Source organism: Beta vulgaris, chromosome 9 (assembly GCF_026745355.1).
Source record: "Beta vulgaris subsp. vulgaris cultivar EL10 chromosome 9, EL10.2, whole genome shotgun sequence".
Classification (NCBI taxonomy): Eukaryota; Viridiplantae; Streptophyta; class Magnoliopsida; order Caryophyllales; family Amaranthaceae; genus Beta; species Beta vulgaris.
Genome location: NC_079210.1, coordinates 45,091,575 through 45,116,036, shown reverse-complemented (window position 1 = coordinate 45,116,036; position 24,462 = coordinate 45,091,575). Strand labels below are relative to the sequence as shown.

Genomic DNA, 24,462 nt, shown 5'->3' with positions numbered 1-24,462 from the left:
TTTTTTATATGATGGAATCTCTGTATTTCTCTCATCATTACATGGCTCCTTAGATATCGTGCACCCCCTCATGTTGCATATATTTTAAGACAAGAGGAAGAAAGTAAGGTATACTCACACTGATTTGTGAATAATGCATATTACAATGATTTGTAATTTTTTTGAAAAAAGTAAGAACATTAGCGCCTGAAATACACCGATGTTTTATTGAGAAATCCTTAAAACACTCATATTTTTTCCCTAAATTGCACAAAGTGTCATTTTGATATGTTTTTTTTTTTAATATAAAAGATACCATCATTATTAATTTCTTCCTCTGTTTCTTTTTAAGCAATACTTTTACTTTTGCATTATTCGCACATTTCATTTTGACCGTATTTTTTTGCTAATATATATAAATAAAAATGACCATATAAAATGTTGTTGGATTCGTTTCAATGAATATTTGCATAATATGAACTTTTTATAACTTTTAGAAATACATAATTAGATATTTTAATTTAATTGTTAAACTTGTGCATCAACAAACGTACGGATGGAGTGGGGCCGAATTAGGGCGGGGACGGGTCTAGGTTTGGTGGGAATGGGGATGTAAATCATACCCGCAATGGGTGGTGTAGCGGGTGTGAATTTTATACTATACCCACCTCATTCTCGCCCGCCCCGCCCCATCACCACTAGCGTAGCCCCATCCTCGCCGGTCCTTCTTCTTCATCTCATTCTTTACTATCTGTTAAAAATATACTAACCTACGGTTTTTAATAAGTGATACATTTATCCCTTTTATGGGAGAGCTTTTTGAGAGAAGTGTGTTACTTATTAAAAAACGGAGGAAGTAATATATATTGAATATTTATTATTAAAATCCAATTTATATATATACTTATATTATTAATAATTTTATCTTGCGACTTTAGTTTTGTCACATTGTTTGGAATTATCGGGAGGTGTTGCGGGTATATAGTGGGTACGACACGGTACCGAGCGGGCGCGAGCATCCATGCAGGTGGTGGGCGGCGATGGGTTTAAATAAGTACCTGGTGGGCTAGGATTGGTGTGGAATTTCCCCCCTCAATGGGCGGGTTGAGCGGGGATGGGGACGAGAATGATATGCGAGTGTGGATAGACCATCCTCCACACCCGCCCTACCCAATTGTCATTCTGCAAACGTAAAAGTCAAATATTATACTTATTTAGAAACAAAGGTTAGTATATTTACGACAAGTTGTAATTTAACCTTTAAGAGCCTGTTCTGTTCGACATAAAACAGTTGAACTGAACTGATATATGATAGTAAAAGTATTGTCTAGAGCGTAATTGATTTGAACTCAAAATAAATTAGAAAAAACAAGTCTATGCATTGTAAATCCTACCCCACCACGATCAAACCAATCATCATAAGATGGTAATGTGATGTGTGAAATTGACCTACTGAATACCATAATTCACAACGTTGAATATCCAAAATCACAATAATATGAACTCCTCCAACATCTTGATTCTTGACCAATAATCTGGCAAATTTTACATAAACTTTCCCTTCCTTCTCTCTTTCTACACTTCCATCACCTCCAAAAACCTCTTTTTTTTTCCCTAAAATGAACAAATGAAGATAATTATTGATTAAGCAAGAATAATTAACCCCACCTACTCTCAATTTTTTATACATTTCCGAGATTCCAACGGTTTCTTTCATAAGCACCCATCTCCGTTCTTCCCCAGCCGAAAAATTCCCAGAGATTTTGGTGGGAAATTGGAGATTTTTTGGTGGGTTAATGAAAAACAAAAATCTCAAAGAATTTGGAGAATTATTTTTCTGAAGAAAATTTTTGGTGGGTAAATTCTGAATTCTAAAATGCACAACATCTTAACTCAAAAGCTTCGAGATTTGGACGCCTACCCTAAAATCAATGAAGATTTTTACAAAAGAACTTTCTCTGGTGGTGTTGTCACCCTTGTTTCTACTATCATCATGTTCTTCCTCTTCTTCTTCGAGCTCTGTATGTCTTTCTCTCTCTCTTTCTTTAATTAGATGTTAATTTGTAGTAGTATATAAAGTTCTTTGCTTTAGTTTCTTTTTGCTTCATCTAAGTTTTCAAGTTTCCTTTTTTTCTTTGTTTTTCATTTAATGGGTTGTTTTTAATTTGATGGTAAATTGGTAATGGTAGTATTTAGTGGGCCAGGGAATTGTTCCTTACATAGGCAGTGATGTGGGTTGTACTTTGTACGAAGAACTCATTAGAATGGTCATTTTTTTGGGTTGTTTGTTTGGTGAGGAATGTTGGCTGAAATATCTGACAAATTGGTCTGAGTTATTAGTGAACTGAAGAGCATTTGATTTGAGTAAATGGGTACATTAGTGGTCGTTTGGTTGAACATAGGAAGAAATACTTCCTAAGGATAATTTATTTCCTCATGTAGTTGGATTTCTTCGGAAGTGCCGAATTTTGTTTTGTTGATCATGGGAAGTAAAGTTTCCTATATGAAGTTCTACTTAGTGGGGACCTAAGTATCTTATACCTCCTCAAATGATACCTTATCAGGAATCCAAATAAAGAAGTAAACCCTATAAGTAGTCAAATATATCCTCCATATAGTAATCGTATATGTTCTCCATTTTGTAGGAAGTAGAACTTATTAGGAAGTCTAGTTTCCTATGTTTTGGTCTACCAAACAACTCTACAATATTCCGCTTGCCAAACAACTCTATAATATTCCACTTTCTAGGAATTCTTACTTTCCATGTCTTTTTGATGTCAAACCAAATAAGCACTTGATCATTATTAATGGTGCTAAAAGAGTCATTATTGATAATATTTTAGCTTTGGATTACAAATTTACAATGGTCTAGATTTGATTGTCTCAATAACTTCTTGTGCCTGAAGTTGCGGGGAGCTGGACTATTAGTCAAATTTTGAATCAAGGGTCTAATTAGGTGGGAGGGTCATTTTGCATGTTGTGCAATGATTATGATTGTAGTTATAGGAGCATTTTGTTACCCCCTTGTTTCCTAGGCTGGAGTACTATTAGAGGTATTGGGATAAAATTATTGTATGGAGAGCATCCTTTTATGAGAGAAGCTATTTGGAGAGTTGAAAAGAAGACGAGATATGTTGACATGGACTTTGTGTGTCTTAGCTTTTCTACGTCATGGAGTGCACAGCCTATACTCAAAGCACTTGATTTTTGGGTTTTTTGACCTGTCCTTTTACGTGAGAACAATGGTTCAAAAGGCTCAGTTGGTATTTAGTTAGTTGGTTAATGCGCGTTGGACTAATTCAGTTGCCCTTACTATGAATTGGTGCATGATGACAGTATCAGTGGTTATTTTCTTGTTTGAGGTTGAACTTTTATTGTCAGATGAAGTATTTTAAGTTAATTGCTTCTATTGTAATTCATTTATAGCTTAACCAGTCTCATATACTTATAAAGGCTTAGATGTTCTCTATGCATGTTGGTTTTAAAGGTTTGTTCTCTTTAGTGACATTATGAGTTTAGGACTGCTGAGAGAATTGTTTAGAGCTTGTGTATCTTGTTATATGATGCATGAGAAGACGTTCTGTAGTCCCCTCAAAAAAAAAAAAAGAAGACGTTCTGTAGCATCCTGCTTGACTTACTTGAGTCATAGCAATGGTGTCAATGATGCTCAACATTTTCAATTTGGATAGGATCCATCTCAATATGGTGTAACTTTCCGGAGCATCTGCTCGGTGTACTCCAAGAATGATTGTCGCGGATATGATCATGTTATCTGACAAATTAATCAGCTAAAAGTTTTGAGATCAAACATTGTACCTTGGTCTACCTAGTAACCAAGACAGCCTTTTTGTGCTCTTCTCATCCCTAACCACTTCTAATGCACGCATTTACATTTTGCTGCAGCATCATATCTGCATACAGTTACAGAGACGACCCTTGTAGTGGATACATCTAGAGGGGGAACCCTTCATATCAATGTAAGTACATAATTCTGCTTGTTTACCTTGTATGTTACAAAGAGTCTTAATGTTTGGGTTATGTGACAAGGTTCACAATTCTTGCCTCAGCTCCAACAATTCTCATATCGTCTTTCCTAATTTTTCATTTTAGTATTTCTTTTGTCTTTTCAACAATACAACATTGCAGTTTGTTTAATGTGCAAGTCAGTGAAATTTGAATTCCTTTTTCACTCTTCTATCTCATCTTTGTTTGGTTAAACTGGCTCTCGTGGATAGTATGTAGCTTCTTTCTGTTTCACTTGTCATTATTTGATCCTTACCCTTCTGGTGTTAATTGCAGTTCAATGTTACTTTCCCAGAAATTCCTTGCACAATTCTCAGTGTTGACGCTGAAGATATTAGTGGAGAGCGGCATTTTGACATAGTATGTAACTGAGAGACATGCTCTCCGGCCTTATTCTTCCATCCTCTAGTTTCTGAGCATAAATTTGTTTTTGATTTATTTGTAGAGGCATGACATAGTGAAAACAAGAGTTGATGCTCATGGGAGAATGATCGAAGCTAAGAAAGATGGCATTGGAGCTCCAAAGGTTAGATAAGGGACCCTATATTTTCTGATATCTCTTTTGTATTTTAACTAAATACTTCACTGAGTTTCAGGTCACTTTAGCTTTACTATTTTTTCTTGTCTAGTGTATATACTCGTTTATCGCTTTAGGTTATCAATTTCGAAAGTCTACAGCAAACCATATGCTAATCTGTGTACATAACTTCTCAAATAAGACTTTGTAAGAGTATCCTGAAGTATGTTAAGGGCTTAAGGGATAATATATATGAAGTCGAATATGGATAACTTCAAAAAAGAATATCGAATATGGAGAGATGTTGACATGTACTTCAAACACACCAGGAAATCAAGCATACATATCCGTGTTGGCTATACAAATTTCTGTTGTTAAATTTAGTCCATGAAACCTAATATATTAAATACGAACCGAACAAGCCTTAGTCCGAAAATGAAGTTAAGATCACAAGGAGCCTTAAACGCCATTAATAACTCTACATCTATATAGAAAACTGTGGCTAATCATCCGAGAGATAGAATCAAAATAAAGGGAGTGCTTGGGTTTAGTTAATGGCTCCAACCTTGTCTTAGAAGAGTGGACCATGTGACGCATAATATCTTTCATTTGAGTGGGAGATAAGTTGAGTAAATTCACCAACAAACTGTCTCATTCTAACATCATAGTTTAATGTGATTTGTATGCTTCTTTTCTGGTTCCTCGATTTCTTCAGTGCATGAGACAGAAAGCGCTTAGAAACCTTGATGAATATTTTATGTTGTTTTGAAGTATTGGTTCATTGTTATGTTGACTAGAGATTATAATAAAATTAAATAAACTTATAGCAATGTGAACGAGTTGAAGAGTTTATATAATCTCATCCAATTGGTAGTGATTAATTGATATATCCCCTTGATATCTTTTGCTGAACATCTTATTGTGTGTTTCCTCCTCCGATTTATATCCTTCCCTCCTAAATTGTCATGTTTGCCTTTGCATTCTTTAAGATGCTTTTTTTCGAGTTTTAAATAATTTAATCTTATTTTTTCAAAAAGATATAGACCGAGAATTCTACTGAATTATTTCATTTATCTCCGCTAGCAACTCTCTGAATTCTCAACTCCCCTTTTTTTTTTGTAAGAGAAGTATGGTGAAGGATATATAAACATGACAAGATGAAGTCAACTATCAGATATAGTTAGGATAGGAAGTAGCATTGTTATATATTAGTGCATGGTTTTATTAATCCTAATACTTTCGCCTGTAGATTGAGAAGCCTTTACAGAAGCATGGTGGTAGGCTTGAACACAACGAGGAGTATTGTGGTTCATGTTATGGAGCAGAAACGGTAATTTTGCTTGTCTATTAACTATATTTCACACAATCTTATATGAGGCAGCTATTTCTTTCTGTTGTAGTGCTTATTGTTTAGAACTTTATGAGGCAGCTGAATCTCAATCCAGCTAGTATGTAACCTATAATGTCAAGAATTCCATGACTACATTATTCAATAATATTTTGTTTTCTGAATGTTTCTGATTCTATGGCATAGTATACTTTACTGGTTCTAAGATAGGGAGAAAAATGGTGTTCTGAGGATTTCTGCATAAGCACTAAAACTTATATTAGCACTTTTTTGATGCATGACCTTTCTTTAATGGGACTGTGAGGAAAGAATTTAATGGACAGGAACTTTTTTTTTGCATGTTTATAAAGTGCAAGAAGTTGGCTCTGTTTTTTCAATGCACTCCTTAATTTTCCTTTCTTCTGCAGTCTGATGACCATTGTTGCAACTCTTGTGAAGAAGTTCGTGAGGCTTACAGAAAGAAGGGATGGGCATTGACAAACATGGATTTGATTGATCAGGTGAGTGTGCTTGGAGTCATTTAGTTAAACTGCCTGTTCTAAAAGAAGATGGACAAGAAATTCCTTTAAAATGTGAACTATTGTCGCGGGTCTTAATGTTTTTTGTGAAGCTATTTGATTTGAAACTTGTTCTGTCGGGGGCGGCCGGGGGGGGGGGGGGTTGAAGTGATATGGCTTGGAGCTAGGATCATGAAACTGCCGTAACGAATTCTGCTAGGAGTAGAACTGCTCGTTATCAATGAATGATGTTGCAAACAAAGCTAATGCTGCAGGAATAAGTTTAATAGACCCAGAATTCTTCTTGCAAGATTGTTATTGGTATTACTTATATTGTCTCTTAACTTGGAATATTTCTGCATACATTAAATGTGAAATTTCCCTGCCTACCACAACACGAACAACAATCACCACCACCCAGTCAGATCCTGATGTTGGTCTATGGAGGTCCAGATTTTGGCATGATATTCAGTCTTTAAATATACAACAGATGACTTCAAATATCAGACACTTAACAAGAGCCGTGATGCGTGTTGCTAGTTTTTGTTCGAGATTCCTCTTCTACTGTATCGCTTGTTAAATGTGCCTATTATGCGCAGATCTTTTTTTTCTGTCGCAATCTTCTACTTTACATACAAATTATTTCTCTCCTGATTTTTTCCTCCTCTCGCTTGAGCAGTGCGAAAGAGAAGGATTCTTTCAGAAGATTCATGAGGAAAAAGGTGAAGGATGTAATATTAATGGATTTCTGGAAGTTAATAAGGTGGTAGGAACTTTTCACTTTATTCCTGGAAAGACCTTCCATATGACGGAATTCAGTTTTGATGATCTGTTTGCAGTTCAAAAGGACAACTACAATGTGAGTTATGATATATCAATTTTCCTCAAGTTTTTCATATACTTGCTCTTTTTCTTATAAATTCTGAGACTTAGTGCAGTTCTTTGTGATTCATGACAGATAAGTCACAGGATCCACAGATTAGCTTTTGGGGACTATTTTCCTGGCGCTGTAAACCCTCTGGATGGGTAAGTCCCTTTTTATCTTGAACTATTGAACTCTAAGTTGAAAAAAAAAAGTTTGCCATTTCTAAAAAGTGTTCTAAAGAGAAGGGGAAAGCGCGTAGTGTTTCAGCCATGCCTATGGCCTTAGGTGTTGTGGTGCATTCAATTTGTACATCCCTTAAGAGAGCATTTTTTGCTGCAAATTTGCAGAGCATTCTCATCTCATATCTATTACCCCCTCCATTTTATAATGTTTGTTTTTACTTTTCTTTTTGGAATGTTTTAGGATGAATGTACCGGTTAACCAATCTCTTTTTGGGATTTTGAGGAACTATCCCACAAAAAACTATTACTATGGGTTCTTATCGACTTTTCTCAATCTTTGTGAGAGGTCAACTTGAAAAAACGTTGTGGAATGGAGGGAGTGATGTAAATGGCCACTTTTCCACTATATATTTGGCCTCAATTAAGACATAATTACTAAACAGTTGCTCCCTCTGTTTCTAAGTAAATTTTGCATTTCAATTTGGGAAGTTTTGAATATAGGTGTTACATTCCTTCCCTTTTCAGCATATGGATCCTCAATCCTAATTTTTCTCTCCTTGTCCAAAAAGCAAAGATTTTGCTCTCTTTCTAGTATGTACAGCTCCTCTTTTTCATAAACCTGCCAAAAGCAAGGGTAACATTTACTTTGAAAAGGAGGGACTATCTGTTAACTTTTGTAGTCTTATTGTCCTAGGTTTTTGTACTTAAGTTGAGCTCAGGAAAACAATAAACCCATATGGGACAAAAGCATGCCCATGCTATGTTAATTTTTGATACAAGGTTTCAAAGCATGACTTAGCGATCATTCAGAGTTTTGGCGTTTGCGTTGGAGGTGTCAGATAAGTGACCTTGGGATTGGTTGCTGTCTAGTGTTGATTGAGTTGCTATTTATCCCATCTTGGAGAGGTACAAGTGTTAGATTCAACCATGAATTGAGAATGTGAGGTGTGTTTGGACAATTGGACTAGTTGCCACTTGCAAGTCAATTTATATTAATGGGAATTCAACCTAGTAGTAGAGCCTTAGGGGCGACCTTTTTAGAACAAGTTATGTCCCTTGGTTGAAAAGCCTAAATTAGCATCTACTGGACTACGATATGTCTAGTTAGAACTTAGAACTGAAGACATTTGCGCACAGTATCCGGTTTCCCTTTGGGTAGCCTAGGGTACCTGTTATAGGCTAAGCATTGAATCCGTTACGAATTACTTAGCTGCAGTGCACATTATTATATAGGACCTATTGACCAGACATTACCCCGATCCAGTATCATAGCCTTGTGACTCTGATTCACCCAACCCCCTCTATCACATTTCTCAAATCATCTGTAGCTTAGAGGCTAGGTGTGGTGTCGGGTTTAAATTTTAAGAAAGTATCTACAAACTGTGGGTCATATTGGTCATTTAAACCACATATGACTTAAATGACACCTGAAATTTCATCTTGAAGTTAATAATATATGCTCGTGGGACCCCTGGTTGACGGCAAATCTTGGCAACATTATGAATCTTGGAGAATAGCATCCTGCTTCCAAAGAATACCAGACTCACATGTGCTAACACTGCCATGCTCGGACGACCCCTTCAAAATACCAGTAACTTAGAAAAGTTGGAAAGAAAAGGTCTTTGATTCGAGTAACCTCTGAGAGATCACTTGTGAAGCGGATGTAAATTTCTTTCTTGAGGGTTGTAATTCACTAGTCATGATCAGAGATGGTCAATCTTGACTGGGAACCTGAATGAATTATTATTCTGTTCATGGCCATATATAATTACGAATGAAACACTTATTGATATGACAAAAGGCCGAACTCATGCTAGGAGACCTCTTTGGGATTTTGTAAGCAAGCCTTGGAAGATTGGAGGGCGTGGCTGCAGACTCTCAGCACCCCCCCCCCCTGGATCCATATTGGTCATTGGGACTATATGACTCAACACTTGGAATTGCATTGGGACTATATGACTCAACACTTGGAATTGCACTTATCTTAGAGAACTAAGGACTAAGATAAGTATGGAAAATGTCCCACTCAACTCTTGAGCTTGCTATTTAGCACGTTTGATTGTGTTTTGGGCTTGTCCTTTTGATTTTCTGTGTTGGATTCTATAAGGTGGTGGATTTGGAATATTATTTGAGATTGTGCTTTATAAGATTCCAATTGATAACACTTGAAATTTAGGAAAAATACAAAAGAATAATCCAAACTATAGGTGGTCTTGTCATAATAATCCCAATTATTAATTTTTCTAGAATGGTGCCAACTATGGTGGTTAACTTCCCAAAATAATCTCAAGTGTCCAATAATGTATTCAATTAGTTTTTTTCATTTTTCTCGCTCCTGTCGTGTGTCCCCTCCCTGTGTCTAGCCAACTAGAGTTCTACACAACATTTTTTGACCTTTAATTTATGTGAATTTTTTTAAAATTTTGTTCTTACTTTTGACAAGTCTTAGAAAGGATAGGTATGCATCATCTGTGTGTATACCCTCTTTACTACTTAGATCCACCTATATTCTGCTAAAATTTTGAATTTCTGTTGCTGTCATTTGAGGTTTGAATAATATCGATGTATATCATAATAAATAATACTGTTTCAGGGTACCTTGGTTGCAAGAGACAACGAGTGGATCGTACCAGTATTTTCTCAAGGTTGGCTCCCTGATTACGCTATTCATTTCTTGTTTATCCGCTGCTGTCTTTTTTCCTTCTAAATATTCAAATTTTCACTGCCCTGTGGACGTCTCATACATATGTTGGGAGTGATTTAGTCTTGAGAATTAAGATATACTACTCGTGTATTGCTTGATGTTCTCTAGAATTCACATTAAATTCTGATACTTACCTTTTAGGTCGTCCCAACAATATACACCGATGCAAAACAACGTACTATCCATTCTAATCAGGTATTAATCCACATCAGAACTGTTGTCATGATGTTTTCCTTATCTCATGTCAGTAATGGTTTTCGTTCAGTTCTCTGTGACAGAGCATTTTAAGAATTCAGAATCAGGACGCTATCAGACTATTCCTGGGGTTTTCTTTTATTATGATCTATCTCCAGTCAAGGTGGGTATCTATGTCTTAACATAAAGCCTCAGCTCTACAACTTCATAAACTCCTTATTGGTATATTTTGTCATTTTGTCTGACTTCAACTACTTTGTTTTGAGAATTATAGTTTGTATAATCATGTCCTTTATCCTTCTCTTTAATAGGTGGTTTTCGAGTATGTGGTTAACCTTTCTATAACCTTATTTTTCTCTGCAAACTAGAACACGCATCTTTAGTTAGCTTTGTATATGCAAATATTGAAATTGGGTGTTTTTTTTTTTTGGCATTCTAGGTAAATTACACGGAGAAGCGCATGTCTTTTTTGCACTTCATGACGAATGTCTGTGCAATAATTGGAGGTACAACTTACAAGCCTTCTTTCTCCTTCTCTTACCTTTTAACCAATCCATCCCTCTTTACTTCATAGATACCACCCTACTGATTCTGGACGTGTATTTCTGATATTTCATATTTGTTTCTTGTTTCTACCAAATAGCTATACTGTGCTCTGTTACAAATGGGCCCTAATATAGGAAATTTCTACTAGCATCCAGCTCTTGTAACCTATGTAGCACCGTGAGAGGGAGAGACACCTCAAAAGGCTTTTCCTTTATTTTTTTTGGGCTTAGATTTGGAGCTGTGTGTGAAATACAGATCCGCCTCCGAGAGGTACCCTTGATACACACATCCCGTCCCCATATTTTCCAGCCGACCTCAAAATTGTTATCTTCATGCCCTTATCCTTCTCTTTCACTGCCCCAAAAAGAACAAAGGTATTCCTGATGTCAGAATATAATGGTCACGTATACTTTGTTAGGATAACCTGTAAAATCTGTCATCTCTCTAAAAATAGTAATGGTCTATGATTACTTGTTTCGAATGTCAAAGTGATGGGAAGGGGATATATGATGCAAGTATTTGTGGAACAATGTGACAATTATTCTAGATGGACGGAGTAGTTTAAGAACATGAGGTATAATGTCTGAAAATATTATGTTTTCAACCAGTCAATTGAAAAATTCAGTGATCCATAAATCAACTTCAGAGTTTGGACTGAACTGTTTGGAGAACCCCCCCCCCCCCCGGCCCCTTTCCCCCCAACCTACATTACTTTCGACAAAAATACTTGGCCACTTGCCATCTTGAACGGTTGAACCATATATTTTTATCACGAAGATAACTCATTATTGAAGTGTGAATAGTTTTTTTGTTTTGAAAGAAGACCTTGATCACATCTGCATTTCCCATATTGGTTTCTGCTTTTGTGCTACTGAATTGGGTAGGACATTAAGAGTACTGAAATAGAACATGTTCTTTGTCAGGTACTTTCACAGTTGCAGGGATAGTAGACTCCTTTGTATATCATGGTCAAAAAGCTATGAAAAAGAAAGTGCAGAAGAAATTTGGTTGAATTGCTGCTGAAGCACAAAGTTTTCCAAGTCTCAAATCTCGTGGTTGAAAATGGTGTGAAGTGAATGGATATGGTAGCACTCGAGTATGACTCGGTGGCTGTGATTTGGGCTCAGTTTGCCGTGGTGTGGTATGTTAGACATTTTTGGTCTGTGGATTTGCTTGATTGTTGAGCAGTTACAAAGCAATTGGCCATTCGATTTTGCTTAAATTATACTGTATGATTGATGATGTACATATATGTTAAAGAGGTCTCTTACCACAAATGTTACTCATATATGACCTAGTTGAAAATTAGGTACAGGTGCTGAGCATACTCTTTTTTCCAATGTATACGCTATGTAAGACACATTAATCATAGGCATTGTTATTTTTGAATGTAAATTTCCCTATGGGGAACTTCAAGTTCCATTTACTTAGCATTAGATATATGTTGTTCAATTTAATTACAAAGTTTCCGTTTAATATGGAAAACTGTTTAGCCATAAGAAATGCAATTATCAATCCAATTTCACAGGTTGAATATCCTACAATGTCATATTTGGTTCATTGATTGGTATGGATTGTTGGTGCAAATTTGTCATCTTACCTTTTCCACAAGCCAAGTAGCTAATAAGACATAAACAAGCTTATATCTTCATATGGGCATGTCTGGACTGAAATAGAAGCATAAATAGAAGTAAGGATGGTAGTGGAGCGGGTCAAGTAGGAGATCTTCCCCATCCCCGCCCAAGTGGGTGGGGATGAGTCTAGATTTGGTGGGGATGGAGATTAAAATCTTACCCGCGATGGCTGGTGGAGCGTGTATGGATTTTATGCTATCCCCACCCGCCCCACATATATGTGATAAAAAATTCTATTTATATACTTATATTATTAATAATTTTATCTTGCAAAATATAAACATGTGGGTATGACACAGGTACAAAACGGATGCGAATACCCATGCGGGTGATGGGGGTGGGGATGAAGTGGGTATGACGTGGGTATGAAGCGGGTATGAGTACCCATGCGGGTGTGGGGCAGGGATGGGTATAATTACGTACTTGGTAGGGCGGGGATGAGTCTGGAATTTTCCCACGCAATGGTTGGTGAGGCGGGGATGGGGATTGGAATTTTATGCCGGTGTGGAGGTACTATCCTCCACACCTGCCCCGCCCAATTGTCATCCCTAAATAGAAGGTGCAATGTAATGTGTTGAACATGTCCAGATAAATTCCAAAATGACTTTACATTATGCCCAGAATAAAGCAAAAATGATCCTACATAAAGTATTTTGGAAATTATATTCGTCATTTTCAGCAAACAATACTGAGATGCAGAATTCTTACAGCTAAAATGCACAATGGTACAACCAAAAATACGCAAAACATGCTCCTAAAGAATTTAAAGATAATATTCGTCATTTTTCAGCAACTCATACTGAGATACACAGTTCTTAGAGCTAAAATGCACAATGGTGCAATTAAAAATGGCCTGCAATGTGCATAACTTTCACACTTAGGATGCCTTGTAATCAGATACAATTCTGTTTATACAAATAAATTTAGAACACAAACATCCAAAAAAGTGGATAATGTGAGTTTTCCTCTTAATTTACTGCAACATCAGATAGCTTCAACATGGTTGCCTGGAAATCTGCATGCTGCATCTCTTCCCTAGTGAGCCATGATCTCAAGCAACTGTTAATCAGATCCTTCTCACAATTACAAGTATTAATTCTTCTGGTTCCAAACCTGGTGATATGCTTTAGATTTGGCTCAGAAGGGTCCTTAATACATTGCTCCAAAATATTTCTAATGGCATCACACCAAATTGGTCGGGCTACCTTCAGAAAATCACGGGCAGCCAACACAGGTAGGCTAACACTTCCTAGAGGAGATTCTGAACGCCCGCCTCTTCCGTGATAGTCTGATCCTCCAAGCTTTAAGAGGCCATGAGCATCAGCAAGGTCACTATATACTGTTGCAGGAAGAAAAGACAATCAGCTTGAATCTTAAAAACAAGTAAATTTAAGGTTGATCACTTCTTTTAAGGTAACTTCAATCATAAGTACTAGCCTTCAAACCATAGCAATTTATTCAAATAACAAGATTCTCTTGAAGTTTCGAATATAAAAGAAGACAAAGAACTGGATTAAGATTAATACACTAAAAGCAAACACAGAATCATGAATGTCTTCAATAGAGTAGCATCTATTTTCAATTTCTTTTCCCACTTCACGAAATTGAGTGTCGTTTTACATCGACGTGAAAAAGTGATCCTGCATCTATAAGCTCCATTGAAAGCCTTTTATTAAACTGCTGTAACTGTATTATGAGAATCGGTAAGGTTTTCAAAAACAAACTTGACATAATAAATACTTCTCAGCTGAAAAATTATCAAATTTCTTCATCTAGGGAGTAGGGACAGGCAATCATATTAAGAACTCTTAGCAAAACAGATAAGTAAATAAAACAATGGTTTGAGCGATGTTGTATGCCACTGTGCTATTGTCAAACCTTTAACCACCCGTTTAGTAACCGGTAATAAATGATGGTAATGAATTTATATGAAATTGTGGGAAAGAAATCTCATGCGGTCATGACTCATGCCAATGTCCATGGTTATGAAACTTCATCTTCAAACATCTGTTTTTCTTCATGAAGTTGCATTACCATTCAATACCACCTTAAAGTGGTAATGGAAATATAAGGAAAGAGGAATTTTGGAATAAATAAGTATTCCATAGACATTGACATGAGAATTTCATCACATATTTACCTATAAATCATCACCATTACCACCATTCATTGCCAAGCCATAAAGGTTTCAGCTGTGAAGTCAACTCTATACATCTTCAAAAGGCAACAAACATACTGATGGAAAGCTAATGTTACAAGAGCCACGACAGGCAACATTAGTACTGGAAATACTTAAAAATCATGAACCTGCAAGTCTTCCATCACTTCTGTAAACTTCAATTCCATGGAGACCTGCCTCCTTCAATCTGTTGACTACTGGGGAAGGATTTTTTAATGCCCATGGATGTGCCAAGACAGCTATTCCCCCAGTTTTACACACCATTTGCACAGCTTCTTCCGCAGAAGGCTCACTTCCCCTGCACCCAGGACAAATAGATACCAATTGTGGTCCATCAACACATTCACAATTAATGAAAAGTCACTATTGAGCTTCAGATATTACTTGGAATAAGCAGGGCCCCCATCATGAAGATACCGATCGAATGCTTGTTTAAGATCTTCAACATGGCCAGCTTCCAACAAAGCACGAGCTACATGCAGTCTCCCAGGAGCAACTCCATTGCCTGCAATCTTTATGACACGTTCCCACTTGACGGGCTTTTTGAGTTTCGCAAGTTTTGCGAGCATATTTTTGGCACGAAGGTAACGTCCGTCCCTTATGTTGGCCAAAAATTGATCTAACTCTTCAAATCTTGCAGGTCCACAGCTGCTATAATATGCAAGAATGTGAACTGGTTCTTCTGCTTCAGATTCATCTCTGCTAATCAATTCAGTTAATGTATGTCAAGGTAATAAGCTTATCAGCTTACCATAAATAAATAAATTGTTTTTCTGATTACTGAAGTAACTAGCAGTAACAGTTCACTACAGTCTACACTATCCATTCAAAAGGATGATTCCAAGTAGTTAATCATTAAAATGTTGATAAAGTATCTCCAAGACCCCAGCTACACATTTATATTTAGTGGAAAGGAAATAATGCTTGCCTTGTAGTAGAGAAAACTGAACTGATCTCAACACCTGGAATAATCTTGATACCAAATCTACCGGCCGCTTGCAGGGCCTCGGGGATACCAGACATTGTGTCATGATCAGTCAAAGCAAGAACTTTCACCTGTTCTGAAGACATTACAGCAATATAAATCACACATCTTACAAACGATTAAGACTGTCATTTTCACTCAGAACGTAATGAGCTAAAAGAATGAAGCACCTAACTTGTCCACATCAGACTGCAAAAAGATGGATCAATGCTGATAAAACATTCAATAGCAGACGAGAACCTTAGAATTCTAGTATGACGACAATGATAACTCGCAGAGATCAAAGAAATATTGTGGAACAATCTCTGTAATACAGGTTTACGAAGCCAGAGCCATAAGGAAGCATTGATGTATAAATAGTTACAAAGAAATTTATTCCATCATGACAAGAAAACAAAAACCAGAGTCTCAAATTTAGGGCATTAACCCCCAATCCACCATATGGCATACTCTTCCAACATGACTTCAAAATATCGAAGTCAAACCTCCTACTTGAGCGAAAAACAACAACTCATCCATCAATGATTCTTATTGCTTCTACCTCACAACAACTAAATGTCTAATACAAAAAGGTCAAATTGCCAATTATTGGAGATATCTGACACACAAAGAAAGCAGCAATCCAGCATCCTTAAGTCTCTTTTTCCATGAATTCGACCAGTGTTTCTGTTAGAGCCTAATCAGGACCAGACACCTAAACTAAATGACCAGGAGAGATAAACTTCTACAGTTATGTACACCGCCTGAATCAAGCAAATTTCAACGACATACATAAATAAGTTTTTAAGCTTTTTAAGAGCGAAAATACGCATGCATCCACACGACTACACCCCTTAGCCAGAGCAAGCAGGCCATGAAGAAACATCTGAAAGATCAAACTTTAGGAATCACAAAATAAGACTTCCCCTAAATCAACAAAGTGACAGGAGAGGAACATCTCTGAAATGCCTTGCAAGGATTTATAATTTTATAATATAGCCAGCCATCTAAAATTATGAAGTTAACCAAGAGGAAACCAACATTGGCTAAAACCAGCTGATCATATAAAGAAGCACCAAAAAAAGATCAAACTTCACAAATCACGAACTCAAACTTTCCCTAACTGAACATACTCAACATAGTGATGGAAGAGTAATATCTCTGGGCTGACTTGCAAGGATGTGCATCTAGTAATATTGCCAAGCATCTTAAAATTTTGAAGTATTGAAGTAAAATAAGAGGAACCATGTTAACTTTCTTTACCCCGCCCTTACGTAACAGTGATAACACACCACATAGGTATAAGAAGCCATATGTATATCCCTCAAACAGAATCCAGAAATCAGGGAAAGTAGTTATCCTTTCTTGAATTCATTTGGTACTCAATCACAGGTCACAGCAAAATGGGTTCACATGCTTTTTCCATCAAATATGTCTTTTTAGCTGCCAACAGTGTGAAGAGGTTGACTGTCTCTTCCCTCTTTGTCTAAGGAAGATACAGATATCATAAAAATTGATAGTACTAGTAGACAGAAGAAAAGTACAACTCGTTCAATTTAGAATTCTAACCATATCTATAGATGAACATACTAGGTTGATAGAGCATCTAAAAGTTGTCCAAATTTATGGCAGAGCTAAGGTTACATCGGTTTAACCCGCCAATGTTGTGCCTGATAGGAGCCTCACTAGAGGAACTAGGATAAAAGAAAGGTTCCAATAAATTAAATTGGAGGGAAATGAATTATAAAAAGTATACACCTTTCCTCATCGGAAGAACTAGGGTAATGGCATGAATTAAGGCTTCGAATGTCATTGACATGATCAGCAAAACTCATTTAGTACATAATCAAGAGCTTGCATTTCTCGCTTACTTAAATAACACAAAATGCATATTTCCTCAATTAAACAATGCTTTGCAAGCACTTAGTCTAGGAATTCTTACCAAGTTTTTGAGGCAGAGGAGGGGTTATGAAGATTCATATATTTGACAAACTATTAGATATCTAATACTATCATTGTTTCTACTTAATCTACACATCTCCACTTTCCCGCTTGTCAACACACAACTTCGCCTATTAATATTTTGTATTCAAGAAAAAGTACAAATTACAAAAAAAGTTGATAATTGGAAACTTTATGCGAGTAGATTTATAAAAGGTAGAAGTAGTTACTCATGTAATCAAAATAATCTTTCTATATGAATAGAATTATACTACCCCTCTTCTTCAGTTCTTCTATTTGTCCAACTATAACAAAGTTGATATTTGGAAACTTTATATGAGTAGATTTATACTACCCCTCTTCTTCTATAGGTCCAATTTGGTCATTGGACTCAAAACTTAACCAAATACCCTAATAAAAACCAAATGATATCAGCAAATGTTCCAATAGGTAACAAAGTTTCAATGTCCCCATCAAACCTACATCACATGGGTTCGTTGCAGCACACAAACACACAAAACCACTATCATTAAAACTAATCCAAATCATACAAAACCAACAACAAAAACTGACAAAAATCACTTCTTTTTTTCTCCACAAATCCCAGCAAATATAGTACTTCAAAAAATAAAAATGAGATTAGGGAAGCAAAACTGACCCCATTTTGATGAGCTTTCTCAACAAGAGCAGAAGGGGATAAAAACCCATCACTGCAAATAGTATGAGAATGCAATTCAAACACAATATTCTCAGAAACTCTAGCAATACGCATAATTTCAGGTAGAAAATCATCCTCTTTGATCTTCTCTTGTTCATCAGCATGTTGAGCCAAATAAACCCATTCATTTACAGATTTTAAAGCTGAAGTTTGTTCAACAGTCATCCTTCTTTTAGCACCACCTCTCTTCTTCTTCTTCTTACTCTTGTCCCTGTTACCTTCACCCATCATCAACAATATTAGAAACTAAGAAGTACCCAAGTGGGTGTTTTTGTTTCTGAATTCTGGGTTTAAGGATATTAGAGGGAATAAGATGGTTTTAAGCGGCCATAGGAGAAAAGTCTTAGGTTTGTGACTTCATCTCATTCTGAAGTAACCGAGCAGATGGGTAGAGTTGCAAAATTGCGCTGTATGATACGTCGGTCTTTAGGTTGTATTTTGGTTTTTTTTTTTTTTTAATAGGTAAGATAAAGATAAAACGAAAATTTGAGCGTGAGCGTGAGCGTAAGCGTAAATGCTTAGATTATGGCCTTATGGGTTATGTATAATTAGGGGTAAGCAAAAGTTATTTATTTTTTTGAATTGTGAGAATTAGCTGATTCTCTCATTGTTTTAGGTTCATTTGCTCAACACTCTCTCCAAACCCTAGCCTTCCCTCTCTTTTTCTCTCTCTCAAACCCTAGCCTCCTCTACCTCTTCTTCATCAATTAGGGGCTGCCATGGATGTTTTCATCCATGGTAAGCCCCTTTCCCCTTTTATTTTCAGTTTTTTAATTCATTTTCTTGTTTTGTTCAATAAATTAGTCTCTCTTTATGAGTTTTTCTCAAACCCTATTATGGGGTTTTTAATTTCTGTTTTGGAAATCTCCTTCTCCCCTATGGGAGTTGTGAGTATGGTTCTTTTGTTTTTAGGTATGAGAAATTATTCTCATTGGTTGAAGTTTGAGACTCAACATGAAGGTATTGGAATATCGGATGCGGTCAACCTGACTCGATCAAGAATATTCTTCCCAAACTATATCAGAATGATAGACTTCCTCATCAATAGCTGCTTGATTCAGCAAATACAAGAGGGTTGTGCTGTATTGTTCGATCTGGTTCATTGTAGTTTGTTCGAAGACGAATTTGATTTAGTCTTGTTTAATTGTATCTTGTTTTACTTTAATACTTATTGTAGATGCTATTTGGCCTTCAATTAATGAAATTTCTCTTTCAAAAAAAATAATAATAATAATAATTAGGGGTAAGCAGAAATTCTGGGTATCCAGACCGGATCCCGTATGGACCCGCTGGATTCAAACCCGGTCCAACTGGGTCTGGGTCTAAAAAAAGAACATGGTTGCATCTGATTTCAATTTTGGGTAGAGTTTTGTCGGACTCGATACTCGATGGTACCCGATTTGATCGTTCCTGATGTGGGTACCCGGTACTTAGAATTGGGTTTTGGTCATATCTGAATAGTGAGGTGCTGAATTGGGAGAATGGAGATCAATGATATTTGATAGCATAAGAATATGATTGTAATAGGATAATGGTTGTTAAGTAAAAAGTTAGTACTTAGTAGGCCTTTAAGTCCATTTAATTTTTTTTTAAAAAATTTATAGCTCAATTGCTCATCTTAATATGTTGTTAAACTTATAACTGGGTACCCAATTCTGAACCTGGTACCCAGCGATTTCGGGTCTATGTCCAAAAATTTAGGACCCGGTTGAACCAGTTTCAATTCCAATTCCAGATTTTTAATACCCATTAGGTCCGAGTATGGGTCTGGGTCTATGAAATTCTACCGGGTACCCGGTTGTGCTCACCCCTATGTATAATGTATTGGTGAAATTATAAAAATCAAAGAAAATGAGAGTGAGTTGAGATATGGGTTGTGGATTAGAACTGTTGATGGACGGGACAGTCCGTTAAGCCTCCTAGTTCGGTCCGTTAAAAATTACGGGTTTGGGCAACAAACTTTGAAAAAATAAATAAATGGGTGGACCAAGTCCGGGCCCTTAATATTAATGGGCGAATATAGATAACCTCAAATTTATCGCGGGGAAGCCCGACCGGCATGTTTATCATAATACCTATTTTCTATGAAATGTAATTTTAAATCTTACTAATTTAGTGTTGATTTATCTTTTGGAATATATAGTTTATTTGCTCTAATATAGCTTTGGGTAACATACACTTATCTGTAAGCTTACCTTACAACTCAATTTGTTAATAATTTGTCGTCCTCCAACATTTTTGTTACAAAATATTTTACTTTTCTCGAACACCCGTCTGTTATATTACAAAGGAAAAACACCCTTCTCGAAGAATTTGACGAAAGTAATAGAATAAAAAGACATCAGCTCAAGGGAGGTTTATCTGAGTCTGACTCCCATCAGAAGGTCTCGCCCATTCTAGATACTCATCAACAAGAAGCATGCAAAGTTTTGGTAGATGGAGCTTGAAAGAGACACAAGCTAAACTATCCGAGAGCGGAAATAGGGTGGACGGTGTATATGAATGGAGGAAAGATATTTGAGGGCAACGCCATAGTTTCAGCTTCTTCACCTCTACAAGCTGAAGCTCTCGCAGTGTATCGAGGTCTCTACGAAGCTTACTCAAAAGGATTCCGTAATATACAAGTTCTTTCAGACTCAACAGAAGTTGTCCGTGCAACAAAAAGCCTTCATCAAGCAGTTGAGATCGCCACAATTATGCATGATTTCAGGGCTCTGTGTCGGAGAGTTCCTCAATGGGGAATAAAGAAGGTTCGTAGAGAGGACCTTGTCGCAGCGCACAATTTAGCAATAGCGGCTAGGTTAGGTAAATTAGTTTAAGTCGCCTGTTTGTTCTTGTCGCCAAAAAAAAAAAAAAAATTTACTTTATCTTTATCTTACGTTGTGATTATTAACTTTTTCTATTTTAACCAAAATTATGTTTTAATTTATAAATATTAATGGAAATTAACTAGAGGTATTTGAAAAAAAATAGAAGTATTAATGGGCCTGGTAATTCCACGGACAAGCCTTCCCGTTTATTAGGACAAGTCGTGGAAAAGTAGTTAATCCTGTATAAAAGGGCTTGGACTAAGCATGTTAGATCTGTTGGACAAAAATTTAAGGTTAGGACCGACCCGCAACCCGTCCAAACCCGCAAATAATCATCTTTAATGTTGAGTCCCGTCTGTCTCAATGTCGTAATTGGAATGTCTTGTGATGAGAAGGGAAGAATAAGTTATTTGCCTCAAAATGAAGAGCATTACTCTAGGGGGTGGTAGGTAACTATTATCCTCATTATAAGGGTAAAAATTTCCATATTTATTCCTTTTTTTTTTTACCAACACTAATTTATCCTCTTTATCACCACTTAGTCCCCTCCATAATAATCTCTAACCACCTTCATTGTTCTTAATTTGACTTTCATTACCCCCTAATGCATTTTCCTGAATCCAAGTATGCTATATGGAGAATCAAACCCTTCTTGTGCTTGAAATTCGGGAGCTTGGCCAACCTTTTCAAGCCTTTTTTTTGGTTATCAATACTATAAGGATTTGGTTTAAAGTTGATAAAGTGTCATGTACTCTATTTTTGTCGAATTTTTAAATAGTCGAAAAAGATTGTTACATACATGAATATTTAGCAATCTAAACACAAACTACCAAGTATGTTTTTTTTTGTCCTGCTACGAAGAGTTTTCCGTCGCCTTCGATGAGTGGACTAATCTCCTGAAAGAGTTTGTATGGGTACCTCAAAGGACATCATCTCTCCTAGTTGGGATTTTTTCCATACCCAAGGCTCGAACCCGACACCTTGGTTGAAGAGCGAGAGGCCCTTAACCATTCAAGCCAGCCCCAGTTGGTACAAACTACCAACTATGTTAAATACATCATTAAAACTATTAGTATTTAGATAGATGTATCGTGTACGATACAAAATAAAAATTTATTAACGTTATTGCATATTTATAATCACATATTCTTAGGTGTAACTGTTACACCATAATTTGTCGTGTAAGTAACAACCTATAACCACCATATTTTTTGTAAAAAGAACTCAAATGACATGGAATGAATGACAAAATGACATGAGATGCATGTCATTATATGTACAGTCCATGTCATTCTTGTTGGAATTTATGTCATTATGCATATCACACAATCAGTTATGGTGTAACATGTTACACCCAATACACACTCATGTATAATAGAGGTTATTAGCATTGACTTAGCCCGACCTGGAAAATAGCGGGATCTAGGCATAATACTATGCCTTAGAATTTGGGCCCGCCCGAGACATTCATGCAAAAATGGTGGGTTCCAATCTTCTAGATAACTAAAATTCAGAATTTTAACAATCATGTCTGATCCATCATCACCTCTAATTTTCATGACTAGCACTTACGAACATTGAACCATTTTTTTAAAAAAAAGAAAAATGACTTATTAGCAATTACAAAGATGAGTATACGAATATTAAATAAAAATATATATACCAACATGATTATAAGTACAAGCACAACCTTAAACTAATAAAATTTTGAACCTTAATTGAACCAAAACAAATATATTGTATACGAACAAACATGAGCTTTTTTATATGCACCATTTTGTAACTACGTATATAACTAGATTTTGACCCATTACCTTGATCTCTTAGGTATAAACATATCTTATATTTGAATTCAATAGTAATTATAGACTAAAGCCATAATGCCACTTTTTTTATATTTTTTGTTATAAAGTGGAGGAGTTAATTGAATATATTTAACATAAAATATTTTACAATTATTTGATTGATAAATGTAATTGTTAGCGCAACATATGATTCTAATTTCTACTACAACAATTGCATATACTTTTTTCGTGTTTTTTTAATTGCATTATTATTTGAAATTTCAAACTTTCACACTTGCCAATCCACAACTTTAGCCATTGGTATCTCAACTTACATAAATATATTATTATATTTTGATATTTTGAAAGTACATATCAATGTGAATAGTGCTAAATCTCATAAAATTATAAAATTCCTTACTGTAAAATCACAAAAAATGGTGTGAGGAAATGCATGAATAATGTACAATTTCAAATAATACAATCACAAAGTTTTGGGCTTTTGGGTGAGAGGGTCTCAACTGCTGCTAACGCTCAACTACAAATTTGAAGAAAGACATGTATCGTTTAGCATAGCAAAGACTGAGTAGAGAAACACCTTAACTCCAAAGTAATCATCAACAACCACTAAATTTCAGATAAAATCAGATCCATTTATTGCCTCATCTTTAATTTTCCTAGTGTAGCCTTCATTCTTCAATATGTTTTTTTTTTGGTTGCCCACCCGGTTCACCGGAGCTTTGCCCCGACTACATCCGAGTCCGACCCGGGTCGCACACCTGGCTTTGGTGGGTGAGTTCCCAACAAGAGTTTCTGCATACGGTGAGGCTCGAACTCGAGACCTCCCTTAAGCGACATCAAGCTGCTTACCACTTGAGCCAACTCTTGTTGGTCTTCAATATGTTATTCATGTAATATATCTCCTTCCTTGATGTGGACCCACCAACACCATACAAGAAATACAACCATACTAGTCGTAAATCTTGTAATTACAGGCATTGCCGATAGGAAGCCCCTTTTTTTCTTCGTCCTGATTCAACTTTACATATGCACATATATCTTCTTAATCTCTCTTTCTTCCCCTTCTACATCACATATTTGGTTCGATTTGGCTTTGTCTGTTTGTTTTGCCTTTGTGAATTTAAGTTTTGGTACCCACAAACCTAACAATAGGAGTGACTTATTTATCTGTTTAAACCATATTTATCGGGTTATGACCTTTTCTTACTAGTTTGTGCCATAAATTGATAGTTTGTGCTCATTAACTTATCAATAAGTTTACTATAAACAATATTAATAAACTGATAAACAATATCTATACACTTGTGAAAACTATACATAAACTAGAGTTGATTATTGTCGACTTGGCTCGAAAAATGCACGGGCTTGGACATAATTTTTGGGTCAAATTTTTAACTCTAGGGCGACCTTTTTTTTGTTGGGACGGGGTTTGGGTAGTTCAGAATGACATCTTAGTCTATTTGAAAGTACTCAACTAGATAGGGCAATCCTTCTTCACATGCTTAAGCCAATAATGCAAACACACCAGCTACTACTATTGCGGGTTCACCTTCTC

General features: G+C 36.2%; 2 protein-coding genes across 2 annotated transcripts; one reads left to right on the top strand and one right to left on the bottom strand.

The window, feature by feature from the left end:
- The first annotated feature begins 1,433 nt into the window (after nucleotides 1–1,433).
- On the top strand, nucleotides 1,434–12,292 carry LOC104904004 (uncharacterized). The gene is made up of 13 exons (XM_010692172.4): nucleotides 1,434–2,000; nucleotides 3,883–3,956; nucleotides 4,279–4,362; nucleotides 4,448–4,528; nucleotides 5,769–5,849; nucleotides 6,275–6,367; nucleotides 7,044–7,223; nucleotides 7,323–7,390; nucleotides 10,005–10,056; nucleotides 10,257–10,310; nucleotides 10,381–10,473; nucleotides 10,750–10,816; nucleotides 11,780–12,292. Exons 1-13 carry the CDS (start codon nucleotides 1,856–1,858, stop codon nucleotides 11,866–11,868), a joined length of 1,161 nt encoding a protein of 386 aa, XP_010690474.2. The 5' UTR covers nucleotides 1,434–1,855; the 3' UTR covers nucleotides 11,869–12,292.
- Nucleotides 12,293–13,216: 924 nt separating this feature from the next.
- LOC104904002 (uncharacterized) lies at nucleotides 13,217–18,743 on the bottom strand. The gene is made up of 5 exons (XM_010692170.4): nucleotides 18,233–18,743; nucleotides 15,598–15,725; nucleotides 15,054–15,368; nucleotides 14,798–14,967; nucleotides 13,217–13,829 (listed from the first exon to the last, which is right to left on the bottom strand). The coding sequence occupies exons 1-5, from the start codon at nucleotides 18,521–18,523 to the stop codon at nucleotides 13,459–13,461; spliced, it is 1,275 nt and encodes a 424-aa protein (XP_010690472.2). The 5' UTR covers nucleotides 18,524–18,743; the 3' UTR covers nucleotides 13,217–13,458.
- Between the last annotated feature and the right edge of the window lie 5,719 nt (nucleotides 18,744–24,462).